The 20,780-nt window shown below is 49.2% G+C and overlaps 1 protein-coding gene and 1 long non-coding RNA gene across 2 annotated transcripts; one reads left to right on the forward strand and one right to left on the reverse strand.

Annotated features, from left to right (window-relative positions):
• Nucleotides 1-1,807: 1,807 nt before the first annotated feature.
• Nucleotides 1,808-3,616, forward strand: DDIT4 (DNA damage inducible transcript 4). Its single transcript, XM_061405279.1, has 2 exons — nucleotides 1,808-2,003; nucleotides 2,277-3,616. The coding sequence occupies exons 1-2, from the start codon at nucleotides 1,808-1,810 to the stop codon at nucleotides 2,768-2,770; spliced, it is 690 nt and encodes a 229-aa protein (XP_061261263.1). The 3' UTR covers nucleotides 2,771-3,616.
• A 158-nt stretch (nucleotides 3,617-3,774) lies between these two features.
• On the reverse strand, nucleotides 3,775-20,774 carry LOC133240455 (uncharacterized). Its single transcript, XR_009734228.1, has 2 exons — nucleotides 19,966-20,774; nucleotides 3,775-6,540 (listed from the first exon to the last, which is right to left on the reverse strand). It is a non-coding gene; the product is annotated as an uncharacterized LOC133240455 (long non-coding RNA).
• Between the last annotated feature and the right edge of the window lie 6 nt (nucleotides 20,775-20,780).

The raw sequence follows: 20,780 nt of genomic DNA on the forward strand, positions 1-20,780 counted from the left end.
TTTTATCCATGAATTTGTCTCCAGAGATGGTTCTCTCATCTGCTGGAAGCTGATGGGGTGCAGGGTTTGAATTCTGATCGTTTACAGTTTTAAGTCTTGGTTTACCCGGAAGACCCACAGGTCAGTCTTTTTTTTTTTTTTTTTTTAATGGCAGCGGGGTGTGTGGATGGCAGCGGCCTGACTACTCCAGTGGCAAGTGTCTTTGGTCGCACAAGTCTGCCCGGAAGCGAGGCCCGCCAGTCTGATCTGGTTAGGCTCTGGCCCGCCCCGGCACGGGAGCGTCTGATGTAAGTTTGGTTTTCTCTTCCATCAGGATTCTGTGTCCCAGATTGATAAATCTCTTAAGTAAATAAAGGTCGAATCTGTCAGAACCTCTTCTCACCGTCAGCAATCTCTGTTAGTTTTCTATATTACCGCCGTCGGGTCACATTTTCTGTGGCACCGCCTGAATGACGAAACAGGGAATGGCGATTGCTCTCCGGGGCTTTTTCTGGAGATCTAGGTCCTTGATCCTGATGCAACTCTCCGGGTCTTTTACACAAAGCGTTTTGTGAGGACGGGCGCTAGGACCCAACAGACGCCTTGGGTTCTCTCGCCGCTGCGGACTGGAGAGACAGCCGCACCGCAGTCGGTCCGTCGGGCACGCGGGTGGGTCTGTGTGTCTCTATGATGAGAGTCAGTTCCCAGCTCAAGAACCAAGCGCTAGGAACCCGGGCCCATCAATACTGCTTTAACCACATTTCCCAAACCCTCTTCTTGTAGGCAGCTGGAAGGAGCGGGCACTGTTTGGGGACCAGGCTCACATTCCGGGCACGGACCCTGGCCCCCGCATTAGTCCATCCCCTGGGGCTGGAGAGTAATAGGCGGGCGGGCAGGTGGGGCGGCCGGGAAGAGGGAGAACGGTGCCCGGAGCAGCCCAGTCTTTGCACCCCACCCCCAGTCCTTTCGTAAGGCAAGGTTAGCGTGGGGTACGTGTGCGAGAGCCGGCTGGATTAACGTCTACTCCCGCACCGCCGTCCCACGAGTATCCAGCCGGGCACCCAATTGTGCCTGTGGCTCGCAGGTTCTCAGACGCTGGGTGCAACCGTTTTCCTTGCCTCTTGCCCCCTCAAGTTCCCCTGCCTCTTCCCCCCGCGGCTGCGGCCTACCCCCTCCATCAGAAATACGACCGTATAATAAACAAGTCTTTCCTTGATCCTCCCCTGCCGCGAGCGCCCTCGGGGACCTTGGCAGCTGCAGCCGCCACAGATCCCTTCCAGAAAGGGGGCGTGGCCGCGGCTCGGGGGTTCGTCCCCGAGCGTTCTGGGGCTCAACGGGGGCGGGGCCAGGCGGCTGTCACTGGGCAGGAGAGAACGTTGCGAACGTGCGCCTGAAGCCCATTGGCCGAGGTGGGCCACACTCCCGGGTCTGGATTGGGCCGCCTCGCGGAAGGGGTGTGGCCTCTCTGCAGTAGCCCTTATAGGTCTCTCGGCGCTGGTGCTAGGGACCGCGGCAGGCCTAGGGGGAGGTGCGGGTGGGTAGAAGGGACAGGTCTGGGCAGAGCTCGGGGCTTGGCACCAGTTCGCGCACTCATTCAAGCGGCAGTACGCACTTGTCCCAGCAGTCCTCGCTGACCGCAGTAACTGGTGAGTGTCCCTTCTGTGTATGCTGATCGTTGAGCCGAGAGGCCTCGGCCGTGGGGGTCTTAGCGCTCTGTCTGATCCAGCCCCCAGACTGACGCCCAATCTGAACCGCTTTTCTCTTACAGCGTCTTCTGAGCTCCAGCACCCTGAGCTCATCGGCAGACGCCCTGGCGTCCATCCTCACTATGCCTAGCCTTTGGGATCGCTTCTCATCGTCCTCTTCGTCCTCGTCCTTGTCCCGAACTCCCACCCCAAATCAGCCGCCGCGCTCAGCGTGGGGGTCGGCGGCCCGAGAAGAAGGACTCGGCCGCTGCGGGAGCCTGGAGAGCTCGGACTGCGAATCCCTGGACAGCAGCAACAGTGGCTTTGGGCCGGAGGAAGGTAAGCGGTAGGCAGGAGCCGGACGCGAGTAGAAGGGCCGGGGAGGTGAGGAAACACCGCGCTAGGAGTCAAAGCCCACCTAGACTTCCTATCCCATCAGAATCCGGATTGCGGAAGGGGGCAAGCAGAGGAGAGGAATTGAGGTATAGGGTACTATCATGGGGCATAAACTGAGGCACGGAGTGGGAACAAGTGCTGGTTTCTTAGCGAAACAGCACTTCCCCCGTTTGGAGCTTCTCTTACCTAATCCTCCCCTATTGCTTTCCCTTGCAGACTCTGCATACCTGGATGGGGTGTCCCTGCCCGACTTCGAGCTGCTCAGCGATCCCGAGGATGAGCACCTGTGTGCCAGCCTGATGCAGCTGCTGCAGGAGAGCCTGGCCCAGGCCCGACTGGGCTCGCGGCGCCCCGCGCGCCTGCTGATGCCGGGTCAGCTGGTGAGCCAGGTGGGCAAAGAACTACTGCGCCTGGCCTACAGCGAGCCGTGCGGCCTGCGAGGGGCGCTGCTGGACGTCTGCGTAGAGCAGGGCAAGAGCTGCCACAGCGTGGGGCAACTGGCCCTCGACCCCAGCCTGGTGCCCACCTTCCAGCTGACCCTCGTGCTGCGCCTGGACTCACGCCTCTGGCCCAAGATCCAGGGGTTGTTTAGCTCTGCCAACTCTCCCTTCGTCCCTGGCTTCAGCCAGTCCCTGACGCTGAGCACTGGCTTCAGAGTAATCAAGAAGAAACTGTACAGCTCGGAGCAACTTCTCATCGAGGAGTGTTGAACTTGGGCCTGGGGGGCCGATAACGCCCCCATGTCAGAGACAATTTTGAACTTTTGGGGTGGGGGGCAAGCAGAGGCTGAGGGACTGGTGCCTGCCCTTAGAAAACTGACAACAGCCACCTGAGGGTAGAAAAGTCAAGGTGGGGGGAACACAGTGTTTCCCTAGGAAGCTCACTGAGGTGTGAGCTGGTGGCTCCCAGTTGGAGGCACGCACTGCCCCTCAGTACTGTAGCATGAACAAAGGCTTAGGGGCCAACCAGGCTTCTGACTGGATGTGTATGTAGCATGTACCCAGTTATTTTTACTGTTACTGACAGTTAAGGCAACAGTGGTGTGACAGAGCCGGGAGAGCAGCTGGGCTGCTCTGGCCTCTTCGAGGGATGTGTGTTTCACCATATCTGGCCCTGGTGGGGGGGGGGGAGGTCATCGAGGTGATTCGTGTATCTCATGGTCTGAAGGGCCCAAATGTTTGGTTCTTTGTTTTTGTTTTTTGATCATAGCTTCACTACTGACCTGTTCGAGGCAGCTATCTTACAGACGCATGAATGTAAGAGTAGGAAAGGGGTGGGTGTTAGGATCACTTGGGGATCTTTGACACTTGAAGAATAAATACACCTGGGAGCTGTGTGTGGCCCATCCTTGGATGTGTACTAAAGGGTTGAGCTGTGAGGGGATGGGGCTGATTGGGGTAGGGGCTGGCACCCCTCCCCCAGAGGAGTACCATCTGGATCTTCCATCTAGAACTGTTTACATGAAGATACTCGCTGTTCATGAATACACTTGATGTTCAAGTATTAAGACCTATGCAATGTTTTTTACTTTTCTAATAAAAAAAAGTTTGTTAAAACACATGTCTCTCATTAGTGCCACGAAATAAAAGGGAGGGAGATGGGTGCTGTAGAAGGTGGGTTTTGTCAGACTCTGGTGCAGCTCGGTGTTTCTCTGTTCCTCAGGAAGGTCTGAGGCCCCCTGCCAGCACGGTAATGGAGGTATGCAGGCTGAGCGCCCTCTGTGTCAAGAACCCTGGCTCCCTTTGCTCTGCTGGTTGAGGCTACCAAGGAGAAGCCCTGGAAGCTGAGGAGGGAGTCAGACCTCACAGAGTCAGAGTCTCACCTGAGTGCCTGGGGTTAGAAGGGCCTGGCGCAAAGGACTGCTGAGCCCATGGTTCTTCCAGGCACTTAAAGGACTGCAAAAGACATTTTGGGTGTGTGAAAAAAGGCACATTCTATTGGTTCTACAGTCATGAAAATTACACATTTTATCTCCGGACAAGAACAGGCTAGGGAGCAGGAGCAAAAGGCATGGAGTTTGAAAAAGACTTACTTTGTTCAAGCCTCTGACTGGACAAGAAACTTAGGGCTCAGAGAGGGGCAAGACCTGCCAGGCAGGAACAAAACACACAACACACACAGGAGGCGTGGCGAGGGCTTTGGGAACCAGGGGACTCCAGAACATTTCGTGAATGTTCTTGGTGACCTGGACTCATTACACTCGTTGGGCCCCAATTTCCTTATCAGTGAAGTTGGGGTTGGGCCAGATGAAGGCCAGGGCCCTTCCCACTCCTCCCTCCCGGCGACTCGGCCAGTCCTCCCACACCAGCCTCTGGAGGGTTGTTATCTCCTTTGTTTCTCTTCCTTGTCTGAGACAGACCTTGTTTGCCCAACTGTGAAACAGTAGTTCTTCCACTGGATTGTAGAGTCAAATCTGTTGGGGCCTGAGTTAAACACAGAGCCCCCTGCCCTGGTGGAGATTCTGACTGCATGTGTCTGGGGCAGGGCCGCAGGAATCTGCATTTTCATTCAGGATCCTGACACGGTCTTGAACTTCGGGATGGTCTAGAAGACTCACGTCTCTAGTGGAATGAAATGACTTGTTCCCCAAGATGAATGAAGTGGTTAGAACTAGATTTGAAAATGGTGGTAAAAGTAAGAAGGTGCCCAGAGCAGTTTTAAGAGAGCCCTTACTTCTTGGCACATCTTCCTGATAGCCACCCTGGGAGGGGTGGGTGGGGTGAGGGTTAGTAAAGTTTTACAGATTAGTAAACAGTTTTATAGATGTCTATTTGACATCCAATTGGAGTAGGTGATTGGATTTGTGCATCTGGAGCTGGGGGGAGGTCCAGGCTGGAGCAGAAACGTTTACTAACAGAGGCCTAACCCCTAAATGACCATATCTTCTTCTGACCTTGGCTGTCCTTGCCCACTCTTAGCCCCTCAGGGTGGAAAGTAAGGCAGACTTAGCACTTCGGTGGTGTCTGGGGGCACTCTCCCAGGAACTGAGATCAGGGGCAATTCTCATGGCTGTGCTTCCCTGGCCCCCAAAGAGGAAAACAATCATGTCTAGAGAGTCTTATTGGTATTTGGAAGCAAGAGAGGGATAGAGTGGTAAGCATTAACCCTCTCCTAGACCAGGAAGCAGCAAGCACCCTCAGGTCATTCCTTCTCTTAGCTGGAAGACCAGAGGAAAACTTGCATTCCCAAGAAGGCTCAGCTAAGATGTTCTTTCCTGTGGCCAGACTCCCTTTCCTCATCCTCATGGTGCTTGAAAATTCCCCCAAATAGGATAGAAAGAGCCCCCGAGGCTGGGACTCTTAGACCCCCTTATGAGGCCTAAGGGAGCTTTGTCCTAGATATTGGGCTGTTGAAGAGAAGATGAAGCAGGTTTCTTTGTTGCCAAGACTGAAAGCTAATAAAGCTTATGAGACTTCCGTATAAAATCCAACTTTGAAAAATGCTTTCTGAAATCATTCTGTTTGGCCTATAAAATTTGTATTGATTTCCTTGATCTTGAGGCAGGAAGGCCATGAGTGTGGCCTGAAAGCCGGGCAGGTACTAGTCTAGGCATGCGGACCCTGAGTGGGAGGGACCCTGAGGTCCCACTTCCCGCTGGACCTCAATTTTCAGGGTTTATGAATTTTCAGTAGTTAGCCTGACACTCAGACCTTTCTGAATTAATGAAAGACTGCAGTTTCCATCTGGAAAAAGGTATAACTGGAGTCCAGCACTGGCAGAGGAAGTCAGTGGCTGGGCAAGAGATGGGAGGCCTGAGCTGTGGCAGAGCAGACACCCTGTGATAGAAACCACCTTTGACTGCCTTCCCTTCTGATCTGACTTTCCTCTAATGCTCTAAAGTCATCACCTTAACAACAGTCATGTCAACATATAATCTTAATAAGTTCTTGTAAAAAACATCATATTGGGCTACTGTGCTCAGATAGCATCACTTCTAAGCTGTAGTTTTCTAAACCCAGTGCATATTAAGCACCCTATATAAGGTTCCTTTAATTCTGCCTCATGTTTCAGAAGGAAATTCGAAGGCTCAGAGCGGCTCAGTGAGCAGGGGTAAGAAGGGAAAAGTGTCTCCTACCTCCTGGGCCTTTGGCTCAATTCACTGAACCCTGCTGCTTCCCCAGCTCAGGTGTCCCGGTCAGCCTCATCCTGCTTTTGCTGCTGGGGCAGCAAGCTGAGGAAACATGAGGCATAGAAATCAGGCCCAATTAATAGATGAATACAGGACTCTATAATTATCCTGCAAGGGGGGCTCTTTATGAAGGAATCACAAATTAGAAAACAGTCCATTAAACCCAGACACATCCATGCAGGGTCCCAGCTGGGGAGTCTCCATCTCAGTCCCAACAATGGGCAGCTGCATGAAAATATCTGTGGCCAGGCAGTACTGATGGCTCCAGAGGGCAGACACTGGCAGATAGATGGTCACTTGATCACTGCATTCATTTATTCAACCTATATACAATGAAATGGGGCCGTGGACCTGCAAGACGAAGCCAAAGTAAGTGGGAACCCTTAAAAAGCTGATGGTAAAGTCAAAGTTCTCTCTCTCTCACACACAGACTCCCACATAATCACACACATACGTTTACAAGCAAAACTGTGAGGCAAAGAAAAATGAGAGAGAGAAAATGGCTATATATTCAATTTTCCCTATCCCTAACTTCCCAGGAAAAAAAATCTAACAATCAAGAAAGATTAAAAGTATACCTACATAAAACTAATTAAATTGTATGCTTAAAATGGTGAATTTTATTGAATGTAAATTATACCGTAATATCTGAATTTTTTAAGAATTATGTATACACAAAAATTAACTCAAAGTAGATCACAGACCTAAATGGAAGAACTAACTATAAAATTCTTAGAAGAAAATATAGAAGTAAATCTACATGATCTTGGATTAGGCAATGACTTCTTAGATATGACACCAAAAATACAAGTTTTAAAAGAGAAGATCAACAAGTTAGACTTTATAAAATTTTTAAATATTTGTGCTTCAAAGGACACTATCAAGAAAGTAGAAAGACAACCCACAAACTGGGAGAAAATATTTTACAAACCCTATACATGATAAGCAATTTTCATCTAGAATATATAAAGAACTCATGAAACCTAATTAAAAAATGAACATAAGATCTGAATAGAGCTTTCTTCGAAGAAGATATATGAATGCCCTATAAGCATTTATGAAAAAAATTGTTTTAACTATTGGTCATTAGGGAAGTGTAAAACAGGATACTGTTTCATACTACCAGAATGGCTATAATCAAAGATGCAGGCAATACCAAGTACTGGCAAGGATGTGGGGAAACTGGAACCGTCATACATTGCTGGATGGTTTGTAAAATGGTACAGTCATTTTGGAAAAGAGTTTGGTAGTGCCTTATAATGTTAAACATATAGTTACCATATGACACAGCAATTCCACTTCTAAGATATACCCAAGAAATGAAATGTATGTATGAATGTATGAATGAATGAATGAATGTATGAATGTATGAATCTTCATAGCAGCATTATTCATAATATCAAAGTAGAAACAAACCAAATGTCCATCCACATGAATGGATAAATAAAACATGGTATATTCATACAGTGGAAATATTATTTGTCAATTAAAAAAATGAAGTACTAATCCATGCTACCACATTTGATGGTTCTCAAAAATGTCATGGTAAGTGAAAGAAGCAAGTCATGACCACATATTGTATGAGTACATTTATACGAAATGTCCAGAAAAAACTAATCATCGAAATAGAAAGTAAATGAGTTGCTTAGGCCTGGGCGACAGGGGAAGATGGGGGTGAATGCTAGTGGATATAGAGTTTCTTTTGGGGGTGATGATAACATTCTTAATTCTGCAACTCAGTGAATATACTAAAACCCATTTAACTGTACACTTTTAACAGGGGAAATCTGCAATTCAGTTGCTAAGTTGTGTCTGACTGCGACCCCATGGACGGCAGCACACCTGTAAATTATATCAATAAAACTTTTTTTTAAGTATACATTTTTCAAATCCATAGAATTGAACACCTAATAAAAGGGTGCATTTTTCTGTATGTAAATTATACATCGATTAAAAAATTTTAACACACATGAAAAAGTACATAAAATGACCCCTAGAAGTTTTAAAGCATAAATTATTATAGTGCTATAATTAGGGTTCCATTTAGAAGGCAATGGCACCCCATTCCAGTACTCTTGCCTAGAAAATCCCATGGATGGAGGAGCCTGGTAGGCTGCAGTCCATGGGGTTGCTAAGAGTTGGACACGACTGAGCGACTTCACTTTGACTTTTCACTTTCATGCATTGGAGAAAGAAATGGCAACCCACTCCAGTGTTCTTGCCTAGAGAATCCCAGGGACAGGGGAGCCTGGTGGGCTGCCGTCTATGGGGTCGCACAGAGTTGGACACGACTGAAGCGACTTAGAAGTAGCAGTGTAAATATAGTAAATTTTTCACTAAGGAAGGTAAAGAGAAGCCACGAGCAAATTGTATTTAGTGTCTGTCTCTGCCAACAGAATGTCAGCCCTAAAAAAGTGCCTGGCTTCTAGAAAATGTTCAATGCATATATGTCGAAGAAAAGACAAACCCACCAGCTCCTCGAGAGGCCCACTGGAACCACTTTCAAATACTTTCTTTTTTATTACGGTAAAATACACATAACATAACATTTACCATGTTAACCATTTTTAAGTGTCCAGTTCAGTAGTGTTCAATATATTCACACTGCTGTGCGACCCATCTCCAGAACTTTTTCATCTTGCAGAACAGACACTTTACACCCATTAAATAACAATGCCTCATCTCCCACCCCATTCTACTCTGTGTCTCTATGAATTTAAAGTCTCTAGATACATCACATAAGTGGAATCATACACTATTTGTCTTACTCTGCCTGGCTTGCTTCACTCAGCACAAAGCTACAAGGTTCAATTATATTATAGCAAATGTCATAATTTCCTTCCTTTTTAAGGCTGAATAATATTGCACTATATTGATATACCACATTTTTCTTATCCTTTCATCTGTCAAAGGACATTTGTGTTGCTTCCATTGGCTATTGTGAATGATGCTGCTATGAGCATTGGCATACAAATATCTCTTTGAGACTCTGCTTTGATTTTGGGGCGGATATATACTCAGAAGTGGAACTGCTGGAGCATATGATAATTCTAGTTCTAATTTTTTGAGGAATCACAATACTGTTTTCTATATCATTTTCCCCATTTTAAATTCCTACCAACAGTGCACAACACTTCCAAACACGTTTATGCCTCTCCACATCAGGACAATGTGGAGAGTCAAGCCCACTGCACCCATGCCCATAGGTGGTAAGTGGTAAAGGGCTGAATGAAGGTGATGAATCTGCAGGAATTTGGAGACAGAGTGAGAACAGGGTCCCAGAGTAGGAAGGACGCGATTTCAGCCCTGAAAATGTGAAGGCAGCTTTCCTCATTCTCTCTCCTGGGCCTCCTATCACCACATTCCCATTCCCTCAGAGGGGAGAGGGTAATCTAGGCATGAGGACAGAGTAGTAGAGTTGATTCGGGCTGGCACATCTCGGAGGACAGGAGAGGGACCTGGGCCCCAGGAGAGAAAGGCTTGAGGCCTGGAGATCCTGCCCCCAACCAATTCTCAGCCTCCAAAAATTGTGACTTTTACCATCATTAATTCGGAGAAGGCGATGGCACCCCACTCCAGTACTCTTGCCTGGAAAATCCCATGGACGGAGGAGCCTGGTCACAGAGTCAGACACAACTGAAGCAACTTAGCAGCAGCAGCAGCATCATTCATTGGGTGAATACCTAACAAGCCTGTGACTTCAGTAACAATGTTAAGGGAATATGTACTTTACTCACCAAATTTGCATCTACTGACATTTAAAAAAGCAGCAGGACGAACATGGGCCAGACGTGCTGTAGACCTACAGACAACACTGGGCAAGCCTTGCTGGAATCTGCCAGCACCCGGTGATAAACGTCAAACCCTTTTGAGGCCCTCCTGCTCTCCCCATCCCACCCCCAGAAGTCAGAAGCAGGCAGAGCGGGAACTGCACACTCCCTCACAGGGCTAGAGAAAGGGCAGGCTTAGGGTTACATTTATCCTTACATCTTTAGCTCACTTCCCTGGTGGCTCAGACAGTAAAGCATCTGCCTATACGGGAGACCAGGGTTCAATCCCTGGGTTGGGAAGATCTCCTAGAGAAGGAAATGGCAACCTACTCTAGTACTCTTGCCTGGAAAATGCCGTAGACGGAGTGAGCCTGGTAGGGTACAGTCCATGGGGTCGCAAAGGGTCTTACACGATTGAACCACTTCACTTCACTTCACCCTTACATCTTTAGCTCACTTAACATACCACCAGTCCTGTGAAGTAGGTCCTGTTATTATTATTCCCATTTTACAGATGAGGAAACCCAGGAACGTGGGCCAATGAAAGGAGCTTAAACTGGAGAGAGGAAATCTGCAGTCTAGCATGCTTTTGCCCCTGACCTTGTCTCTTTATTTTTGAACTGAGGGGGTTGGACTGGATGACACCAAGAGATCTTTGCGGCAGAGCTCAGCGGCCAGCTGCTGCTCTGCTGCTTTCCCGGAGCCCCGCCCTATCGCTGCTCCCTGGGTTCAAGCCTAGGGTGGGGTGGGGGTGGGGGCGGGGGCGGGAGCGGGAGCGGGGGCGGGAGGAAGAACAGAGCCGCCTTGCAGGTCACTGGGCAAAGGCTTCACTGCTTCCTGGGACAAGTCCAAGTCTGTAAGGAGAATGTTAAGAAGAAATTTCCACGGCCTTTCCCCGCAGCCAGGGATTTTCCACTCTGCCTGGGCAGACATGCCTCCCCGGGGGATCTGGCAATCCATAGGTGTTAATGGACAGCTCATCTGAGTGCTAGGAAGAATGGAAGACCTGATTCTGGTTCCTGCCCTGGGAAAAAGGGCACGACTGCCACAGAAAGAAGAATAGGCCGACTGAGAATGGGGATGGTGTAGAACAAAGTGTTCGATCTAGAAGAATCCCAGAGAGAGACCAGCAGGGACAGGTACCATCAGAGGAAACCCTGCAAGAGGGGACCTGAGCTGGAGGGCCAGCGGAGGGAGGAGGTTTTCCGGGGCAGACAGGAGACAGCAGAACAGATGAGGAATAATGTGGACTAGCTTTACAAAGGTTGCCATGAACACAGGAGCTGGGCAGTAGCCAGGAGAGAGGTAGATGAAAGAAGTGGAAAGTTTGATGAAGCAGATGGTGCAATCCAGGAGACAGATAGCCGTCACAGGGGATTGGCTGTGGCCTTTGCACTGGCTGTTCCCTCTGCTGGAAACACCTTTCCCTCATAGCATCACCTGGTTGGTTCCAAGTCGGCCATGCTAAACAGGGAAACCTTCCCTGGCCACTCCTGCTGTAGCAGTCTCTAGCAACACCTCCCTGCTTCATTTTCTCCCCAGCACTCATCACTACCTGTTCTTCTTTGTTTCTTTCAGTGGCCACCTCCCTCCTGGAGGATGCACATTGCATGAGAACAGAGGCCAGCTTGTTCCTCATTGACTCCTCAGAGTCAGGCACATAGCTGGCCCTCCATATATATTGTTGAGTTTAATTGAACTGCAATTGGGTTCGATGATAAAAGGAAGCCTATAATAATGTTGTTGTTGTTTTTTCCTGAGGACTACTGTATGCCAGGCAGTGTGCTAAATGCTTTATAAACATTATCTCACTTACTCCTCTGAACAACTCTATGAGGGAGGTGCTGCTATTATCTTTATCTTAATGGTAAGGAAACTGAGGGCCAGAGAGGTTGGGTAAGTTGCAAGGACACACTGAGCCAGAATTTGAACCCACACATTTATCCTCTAGATTAGCACTGTTTGATAGAAATATAATATGAGCCACATAAGTAATTGAAAATTTTTCTAATAGCTACATTAAAAATAGAATCAGGTGAAAGTAATCTTAATAATAGTTTAAATACTTAAATGTTCAATAATATTTAACATTTTAATTTGATATATTAAAAATACTATCATTTCAATGCAATCAACATAAAATATTAATGAGTTCTTTTTCAGATCAAATCAGATCAGTTGCTCAGTCGTGTCCCACTCTTTGCGACCCCATGAATTGCAGCACGCCAGGCCTCCCTGTCCATCACCAACTCCCAGAGTTCACCCAGACTCACGTCCATCGAGTCAGTGATGCCATCCAGCCATCTCATCCTCTGTCGTCCCCTTCTCCTCCTGCCCCCAATCCCTCCCAGCATCAGAATCTTTTCCAATGAGTCAACTCTTCGCATGAGATGGCCAAAGTACTGGAGTTTCAGCTTTAGCATCATTCCTTCCAAAGAAATCCCAGGGCTGATCTTTAGAATGGACTGGTTGGATCTCCTTGCAGTCCAAGGGACTCTCAGGAGTCTTCTCCAACACCACAGTTCAAAAGCATCAATTCTTCCGCTCTCAGCCTTCTTCACAGTCCAACTCTCACATCTATACATGACCACAGGAAAAACCATAGCCTTGACTAGATGAACCTTTGTTGGCAAAGCAATGTCTCTGCTTTTGAATATGCTATCTAGGTTGGTCATAACTTTCCTTCCAAGGAGTAAGCGTCTTGTAATTTCATGGCTGCAGTCACCATCTGCAGTGATTTTGGAGCCCCCAAAAATAAAGTCTGACACTCTTTCCACTGTTTTCCCCATCTATTTCCTATGAAGTGATGCGACCGGATGCCATGATCTTCGTTTTCTGAATGTTGAGCTTTAAGCCAGCTTTTTCACTGTCCCCTTTCACCTTCATCAAGAGGGTTTTTAGTTCCTCTTCACTTTCTGCCATAAGGGTGGTGTCATCTGCATATCTGAGGTTTTTGATATTTCTCCCAGCAATCTTGATTTCAGCTTGTGCTTCTTCCAGCCCAGCGTTTCTCATGATGTACTCTGCGTATAAGTTAAACAAACAGGGTGACAATATACAGCCTTGACGAACTCCTTTTCCTATTTGGAACCAGTCTGTTGTTCCATGTCCAGTTCTAACTGTTGCTTCTGTCTTCACGATGTGGCACCTCGTTTACATACAAAACACTTGTTAAATTTTTGTCAGAAAATTATCTGTATTTAGATTTCAGGAAATTTGCAGTTGAAAAAGTAGACCCACATATTCAGGTTGTTTCAAACGTACTGTAATGTTTTCTAACCACTGCATCAAGTATCAGTTTTTAAGCTTACATGTAAATTGATTAAAGAACATGATAACTCAGTTCCTTGGCTGCACTAGGCACATTTGAAGTGCTCAAAAGCCACCTGTGACTAGCGTCCACTGTGGGGTACGCAGCCTCATCTGATGAGAAGGCAGGTTGGGTGGGAGGGACCTGGGGGAGGGATTCGGAGCAGACAGGAGAGAAAAGGGCAGGGGAGCTGAGGTGGCAGGCCTTAGTTCAGTTCAGTTCAGTCGCTCAGTCGTGTCCGACTCCCTGCGACCCCATGAATTGCAGCACGCCAGGCCTCCCCGTCCATCACCAACTCCCGGAGTTCACCCAGACTCACGTCCATCAAGTCAGTGATGCCATCCAGCCATCTCATCCTCTGTCGTCCCCTTCTCCTCCTGCCCCCAATCCCTCCCAGCATCAGAGTCTTTTCCAATGAGTCAACTCTTCGCATGAGGTGGCCAAAGTACTGGAGTTTCAGCTTTAGCATCATTCCTTCCAAAGAAATCCCAGGGCTGATCTCCTTCAGAATGGACTGGTTGACTCTCCTTGCAGTCCAAGGGACTCTCAAGAGTCTTCTCCAACACCACAGTTCAAAAGCATCAATTCTTCGGCGCTCAGCCTTCTTCACAGTCCATACATGACCACAGGAAAAACCATAGCCTTGATTAGACGAACCTTTGTTGGCAATGTCTCTGCTTTTGAATATGCTATCTAGGTTGGTCATAAAAATGAGGTGGTTTGACCAGCCATGACTCCTACCAAGCAGCATAGATCTGGCCCACTCACGAGGCGATCACTTCCTATGGGTCTGTAGTCTGGGTTTCTGCCCACCAAGACAGTGATGGCCCTCAGACCCCTGGGTTAAGCAAATGGTGGCTTTTCATGGGGCTTCTATCCCCTCCAATACCACAATGAAGGGATCCTGAGGATGTGTGAGGCTGGATCTGCACCGGCTCAGGCTGGGGGTTGGGTGATCTCCCTCTGTCCTCCTCCTCCTGTGGGCGGCAGAAGGCATGGTCAGGTGAGGGGCCCTGGCTAAACAACTCTGGAGTCAAGAATACCTGGGTTCCAATTCCAGCTCAGCCAATCCCATGCAGTGTGACCTCAGACAAGTCAAGCTCCCTCTCTGAACTTTGCCTTCCACATCTAGAAAATGAAGACCAATAATGAAGTGCTTGAGAGTTTAATGATGGAAGGCAATGGTACCCCACTCCAGTACTCTTGCCTGGAAAATCCCATGGGGTCGCTAACAGTAGGACATGACTGAGCGTCTTCACTTTCACTTCTCACTTTCATGCATTGGAGAAGGAAATGGCAACCCACTCCAGTGTTCTTGCCTGGAGAATCCCAGGGACGGGGGAGCCCAATGGGCTGCAGTCTATGGGGTCACACAGAGTCGGGGACGACTGAAGCGACTTAGCAGCACAGTGTGCCCAGCTCATAGTAAGTGGTCAATTAACAACAGTCTTCCTAGACATTGTCCTTTTCCGGTTAAAAACAGGAAAGTAGACTGGACAATGTCCATGCTCACTGGAAAGGAGATGTCCAAAGTGAGCTGGAGAGGGAGTGAATTAATCTGGACAGATGAGGGTTCCCTCCTCAGGGCTCCCACACCTCCCCTGTGTGACACAGACTTGGTTAACCACCTGGTTAACCCGTTGAGAGTGGGGAGGGAGATATGCCACTCCCACAGGCCCCGGGTGCCCAAGCATGACATAAGAATGGCCAAGAGCCACCTTCCAGAAATGGGGAGGATGAGTCAAACTGAATCAGAAGCAGTTAAGGTCACCCCGGGTCCCTAGAGTTACTCAGAGTGACCCTGGTATATGCCGGGCAAGAACGGTGAGTGGACTGGGTTCCAGGAGAGCAGGTGGGACTGGAAATCACCCGAGACAAGGAAATCAACAGGTGGAAACTCCCTGCAGGCAGAGCACACTTGAGAAGCAGCCGACAGAGGCTGAAAGTGGCCTTGGTTGGGTATTTTTGAGGGTGGGGCAGCTCCAACTCCCTCTCCCAGTCAGCACGCCACTTGAGCCAGGAATATTGGTCCCAGATCCCAGCTTTCCCCACTTCAACTCCCCAGTCATCAAACCTTTGCCCGGGTCCTCCCAAGTACAGGAACTGAGACAACCCTGAGTCGACCTCTGCCCGCCAAAGGTCTCCTGGCTCTTGCCACTTTGTCCTGTTAAGGTTCTCAACATTTCCTCCCTTGTCTGTCACCCTCCACTGGAGCTGGTGCTCCTGGAGGAAGGACAAGCCCGTCCTGCTCACTGCTGTGTGTCCTGGGCACAGCTCAGACTCTGACGCCCCACTGAGTGCTTAATAGATTCTTGCCAGAGCAGTAGACTCAGACCTTGGTGGGTTCTCATCACATTTCTAACACTCGTTATGTGGCTATGTGTCAGCCTCTCTCAGCCATGTTTCCTCATCTGTAAAGTAGGAAACTAAATCCCTGTGAAGAGCTTAGAAAACCCAGGTCAGAAAGTGGGGAGGATGGAGCATCCTGCCAGCTCTAGGAAGTGTCTGATAGCTCTTACTTCAAACACAGCTGTGAGCACAGCAACCTACAGAAGGGGGAACTGAGGCACGAGGAAGACATGCTGAAAGGCTGCCCAGGGAGGGCCTCCCTGTCCCACCCCTGCCCCACCGCCCCCGGACCCCAGGCCCTGGTTTCTCCTTCCAGCACCTCTGGTTAGATCACTCTCATTCAGCGTCCCTGGGAGTTTCAACCCAGAGGTTCTGAAGTGTACCAGCCTCTCCCGTCACCTTTCTGTATGGGATGGGGCCCGGCTCCTGGTGCTGGAGACAGCAGAGATGGCTGACTCAGGTGCTAGGGTCACAGAGCCAGGGCTGTGTCTGTGTGTGTGTGTCTATCACTTTGAACATATTCACTGGCTCCTCACTGTACCCCAAGAGCGAGGCAGTTCAGCCCAGTGGTGAGATGCTGGAACCCTGAGGTCTGAATGGACTTAAAATATGAGTGACATAATGCACTTTTCCCTTCCTAAGTCCCAGTCTCCTGCCTGATAAAGAGGGCTCTGAAACATGATGCATGTTCAGCTCTCAGCACAGGGCCCAGCTCATCCTTAACACTTAAGAAATGGCAAGTGTTTCTGTTTGTTTGACTGTCAGTCCTATGAGGGCATGAGGGCCATTTGTTTTGACCATTCTTGGTGCCCAGGTGGATGAATGAATGAGTGGAAGGAAGAAAAGAAGGAAGAGATGGAGGGAGGAGGGGGAGAAGAGAGGAAGGAGCTGCTTTCGTGCCCACTGCATCTTCCTTCTCCCATCTCGGAGCTGCCTCAAAGCTCCTCTCATTGAGTGTTGCCACATGTGGTCACGGAGAGCTGAGCAGAGATGGGAGTGTGCTGGGTCTGAATTCTGCATCTGCCTCTCGCCAGTTGACTGAACTTAGCCTCCTCAACATTCTCCTCTGACAAATGAGGATGATCCTACCAACTAAATCATTGAATTGTAGGGAGGTCCAAAAGATGTCAGTGAATACACTGAACCCATTTGTAAACTGAAGAGTGTTAGGGACTGTCTTGGTGCCGTGGTAGGCAGGGAAGGCTCTGGAACCAGACTTCCTACACTCAGATTCCTGCTCCACTGCCTGAAAACCTTGGGCAGGATCCTTAACTTCTGTGGGCCTCAGTTTTCTTATCTGTAAAACAAGGAAGACTTCAGCACTCACGTCACAGAGTTGTGAGATTTAAATGAGATAATGTACGAGAAACTCTTGAATCAGGGGAGAATGCATGGCAGGCACTCAATAAATGGTGGCCATGATAACAAAACCTGCTCTCGGGAAAGATTCTGTGAACTACATCTCACTAAAGAGTGAATGAGTAATAAGACCTACTATGCCCCCCTCTCAGAGGAATTTAAATCTTCACAGGAATCAAAGGAGTGAAATTCTATTTAGTGGTGGAATTTTCAAAAGTAAAGGAGGAATATAGGGGTTAGAGAAGGACCTTCCTAGGGTCCCTCAAAATCACAGTTGCTGCCTGTTGCACAAATTCTGCCGGGTCCCAGAGGAGGACCACAGAGGGGCCAAGGGAGAACAGTTTCAGCCGCTGAGGAACCTCCTCTCTGCTTGTAGGAACAGAAAGCAACTTGCCCCCAGGACAGTGCATAACTCCAACACGTGGAGTGCCTCTGGCAGCGTGGCTGGCAACAGCCCAGGCCCAGCTGTAAGAAGGGCTCCGGAACCTTCGAGGGAGCAACAGAGCCAGGGCCGGAGGTGGGCATGCGCACCAGGTGTGATGAGGACTGACCTGGGACCAGTGAGGAAGTGGTGGGCTCCCTCCCAGGGTGAGGGGGAGCCTCATCTCCCATATCTAAGTTATCTCTACTAGAACCTTAGTACCAGGCTAGCACCTAAGGGCCATGCTTTCTGGAGCCAGACTGCCAGGGTCTACCTCTTTTCAGCTGTGTGACCTTGTGACATCAGTGTGGGGGACAGAGGTAGATTAGCTGCGGGCATCCATCCCTCATCTCTTCCAGTGCTTCTTTGGACAAACACTTCTTCCTCCTCCTTTTCAGCTCATTGAACAGGTGAGGCTGCTGGCATGGGACCTGTGACCAGACCCATCAGACAGCGCTGAACCTTCCTGGGCAGGGTTTTTATTTGTGTGGTTATATGACCACCAGTAGTCTAATTGAAGTAAATCCTGGGACCTGTGTCACGATTACTAAGAAGAGATGCTTTTCTACCGACCTAGAATTTGGGATGATATGAACCTGGAGCTGCAGAAGACCACTGATGGCAGAGTGGAAAGATTCAGCCTTTATGATACGTTCGAGCTTCCAGATCAAACCATACCTCAACTTTGTTTCCCAAGTCAGTAAATTCTCTTCTTGGTATAAACAAGTTTGAGTCAGGTTTTTCTGTCACTTGCATCAGAAAGAGTCTGAAATTTACATGGTGAACTTTCTTAACCTCTCTGTAAATTTCAGTTTCCTCATCTACAAAAAGGGGATGATGATAAAAAGCATTTTTCAGAAGAAAGGAAGGGTTGTTCCAGGGTGATTCAAAGGGTTGATCAGAGTCCAACACTTAACACAGACTGTTAAGTGTTAGCCACCTAACGCCTAGTGGGCTGCCGTCTATGGGGCTGCACAGAGTCGGACATGACTGAAGTGACAGCAGCAGCAGCAGCAACTCTTTAGTGTTCCATGTGTGCTGTACTATGCCACTTTAGTTGTGTTCAGCTCTTTGCGACCCCATGGACTATAGCCTGCCAGACTTCTCTGACCATAAAATTCTTCAGGCAAGAATACTGGAGTGGGTTGCCATGCCTCCAGGGTATCTTCCCAACCAAGGGATCAAACCCATGTCTCTTACATCTCCTGCACTCGCAGGGGGGGGGGTTCTTTACCAATAGTGCCACCTGGGAAGTCCTAGGTGTTCCATTTAGTTCAGTCGCTCAGTCGTGTCCGACTCTTTGCAACCCCATGAATCGCAGCACGCCAGGCCTCCCTGTCCATCACCAACTCCCGGAGTTCACCCAAACTCATGTCCATCGAGTCGGTGATGCCATCCAGCCATCTCATCCTCCGTCGTCCCCTTCTCCTCCTGCCTCCAATCCCTCCCAGCATCAGGGTCTTTTTCAATGAGTCAACTCTTCGCATGAGGTGGCCAAATTATTGGAGTTTCAGCTTCAGCATCAGTCCTTCCAATGAACACCCAGGACTGATCTCCTTTAGGATGGACTGGTTGGATCTCCTTGCGGTCCAAGGGACTCTCAAGAGTCTTCTTCAACACCACAGTTCAAAAGTTCAATTCTTCGGTGCTCAGCTTTCTTCAGTGTCCAACTCCCACATCCATACATGACCACAGGAAAAACCATAGCCTTGACTAGACAGACCTTTGTTGGCAAAGTAATGTCTCTGCTTTTTAATATGCTATCTAGGTTGGACATAACTTTCCTTCCAAGGAGTAAGCATAAGTGTTAACAAATCTGGCCCTGGGATGTGAACTGCAAGGGCATCTGGGAAAAAACCTCTTCCTATAACTGAGGGGTCCCAGGAAATTCTGGGGAGTGGGGGTGGAGTGGAGGACACTCTTCAGGGAGGACTGCTTTTCCATCCGGATCACAGGTGGCACCAAGAAAAGCTCTAGTGGGTGTCATGATTATTTTTCCTACTCCTCACAATGAAGCCCATTTTACAGATGAAGAATGTGAGGCTCAGATTAGGTCCAATCTAAGATTAATTCCACCACCCACTCTGCTGGCTCAGCCCCTCCCTTGGAGCATATCAGAGCGGTCCCATAGTAGGGCCACCTCTTGCCAAGTCTCAATCCCAACTAGGCTAAATTAATAAATGGCTCTGTTATTGTTAAATGAAGCCTTCCATTAGTAATTCTAGGCGGTTTTGAAAAGGGCAAAAAGTTATAAGCACTCTCTCCCTCCTTTCCCAAGGGCGGCTTTATCTTTAACCCACGTCTCCTGCACAGGAACTTCAATGAAATCTACAGGTTTCCCCTTTCTGATCTTAAGTAGTAGAGAGGCTGTCACCAGTCAGAGGCGGTTTACCCCCCAGAGAGAGCCTGACGCAGTTTTGCTAAAGGAAACTACGCAAGCCTCAAGGCTTGGCACGACCCTTCCTTCCGGACAGACCAGGATGCCTGGGGGTGGGGGTGGGAACGGCACCTCCCACTTCCCTCCAGATAACTGCCAGGTCATTCTCACGTCTGGGGACTGAGCTCACCTTCGGCTTTCTCCACGTAGCCTCGTTGAGCCTCAGTTTCACCTGTAAATGGCACCCACCCATTTCAGGGTCGTTTTGAGGGCATCACGGAGGGAAAAGTCCTATAATGTTCAGCACAAGGATCTGCACAAAGTCATGAGTGTTGGAATCCTTCCCCCAAACGGAGAGAGGAAGGCACACGTGTGTGCTGGCAAGGACAGAGAGAGGATTCAAACTCGGTTCTTCGGTGACTCCAAGCCCAGACCCTTACCTCCAGGAACGTTTACCTCTTTTACTAGTGAGATCCTCCCCACCCCCTTCCCTAATACTTTTCCTCCTCAGCCTCCTCCCCGGCCCCGCCTCCGCCTGGCAGCCCTCGGGGAACTCTCAGCCTCAGCCTCAGCCTCACGGAGCTAGACCTCCCAGGCCTGAACTGCTGAAAAGAAAAACTGTTTCCTCCCCTGTCCATTCACCCAGGTCGGCCTGAGAAACGTCCAGCGAGATGCTCCCCTACCCCCATCCTCACCCACGACAGACTCTTGGACACACCTCCACTGTAGCCAGGATAGGTGCGATCAGGTGTCCCTGAGTCTCCCTGCCTCTTAGGAAGCTAGACGCTCACCAGCTCTAATCGCCCCTACTCACTCTGCTTGCTTCTGGTTGGTGCTTTCTGATGGCAGAGGCGGGATCTCAACCTCAGTAGCCAATGAAGAGGCTTACAGGAGTGCTTCTAGTTGTCACGGCAACAAGGAGCTACATCTTACTACCCCCATTCAGCGGAGACTACTCTTCCCAGGAGCGGCCAGGTCACACTCGGCGGGGGGGGGGGGGGGGGG

The sequence above is a fragment of the Bos javanicus genome, chromosome 28, assembly GCF_032452875.1.
Source record: "Bos javanicus breed banteng chromosome 28, ARS-OSU_banteng_1.0, whole genome shotgun sequence".
Lineage (NCBI taxonomy): Eukaryota > Metazoa > Chordata > Mammalia > Artiodactyla > Bovidae > Bos > Bos javanicus.

Excerpts from the sequence above, each read along its gene's own strand:
- DDIT4 (XM_061405279.1), top strand. The coding sequence starts at position 1,808 with ATGCCTAGCCTTTGGGATCGCTTCTCATCGTCCTCTTCGTCCTCGTCC. Across the intron at positions 2,004-2,276 it reads TGGCTTTGGGCCGGAGGAAG|ACTCTGCATACCTGGATGGG; the intron begins GTAAGCGGTAGG and ends TTTCCCTTGCAG.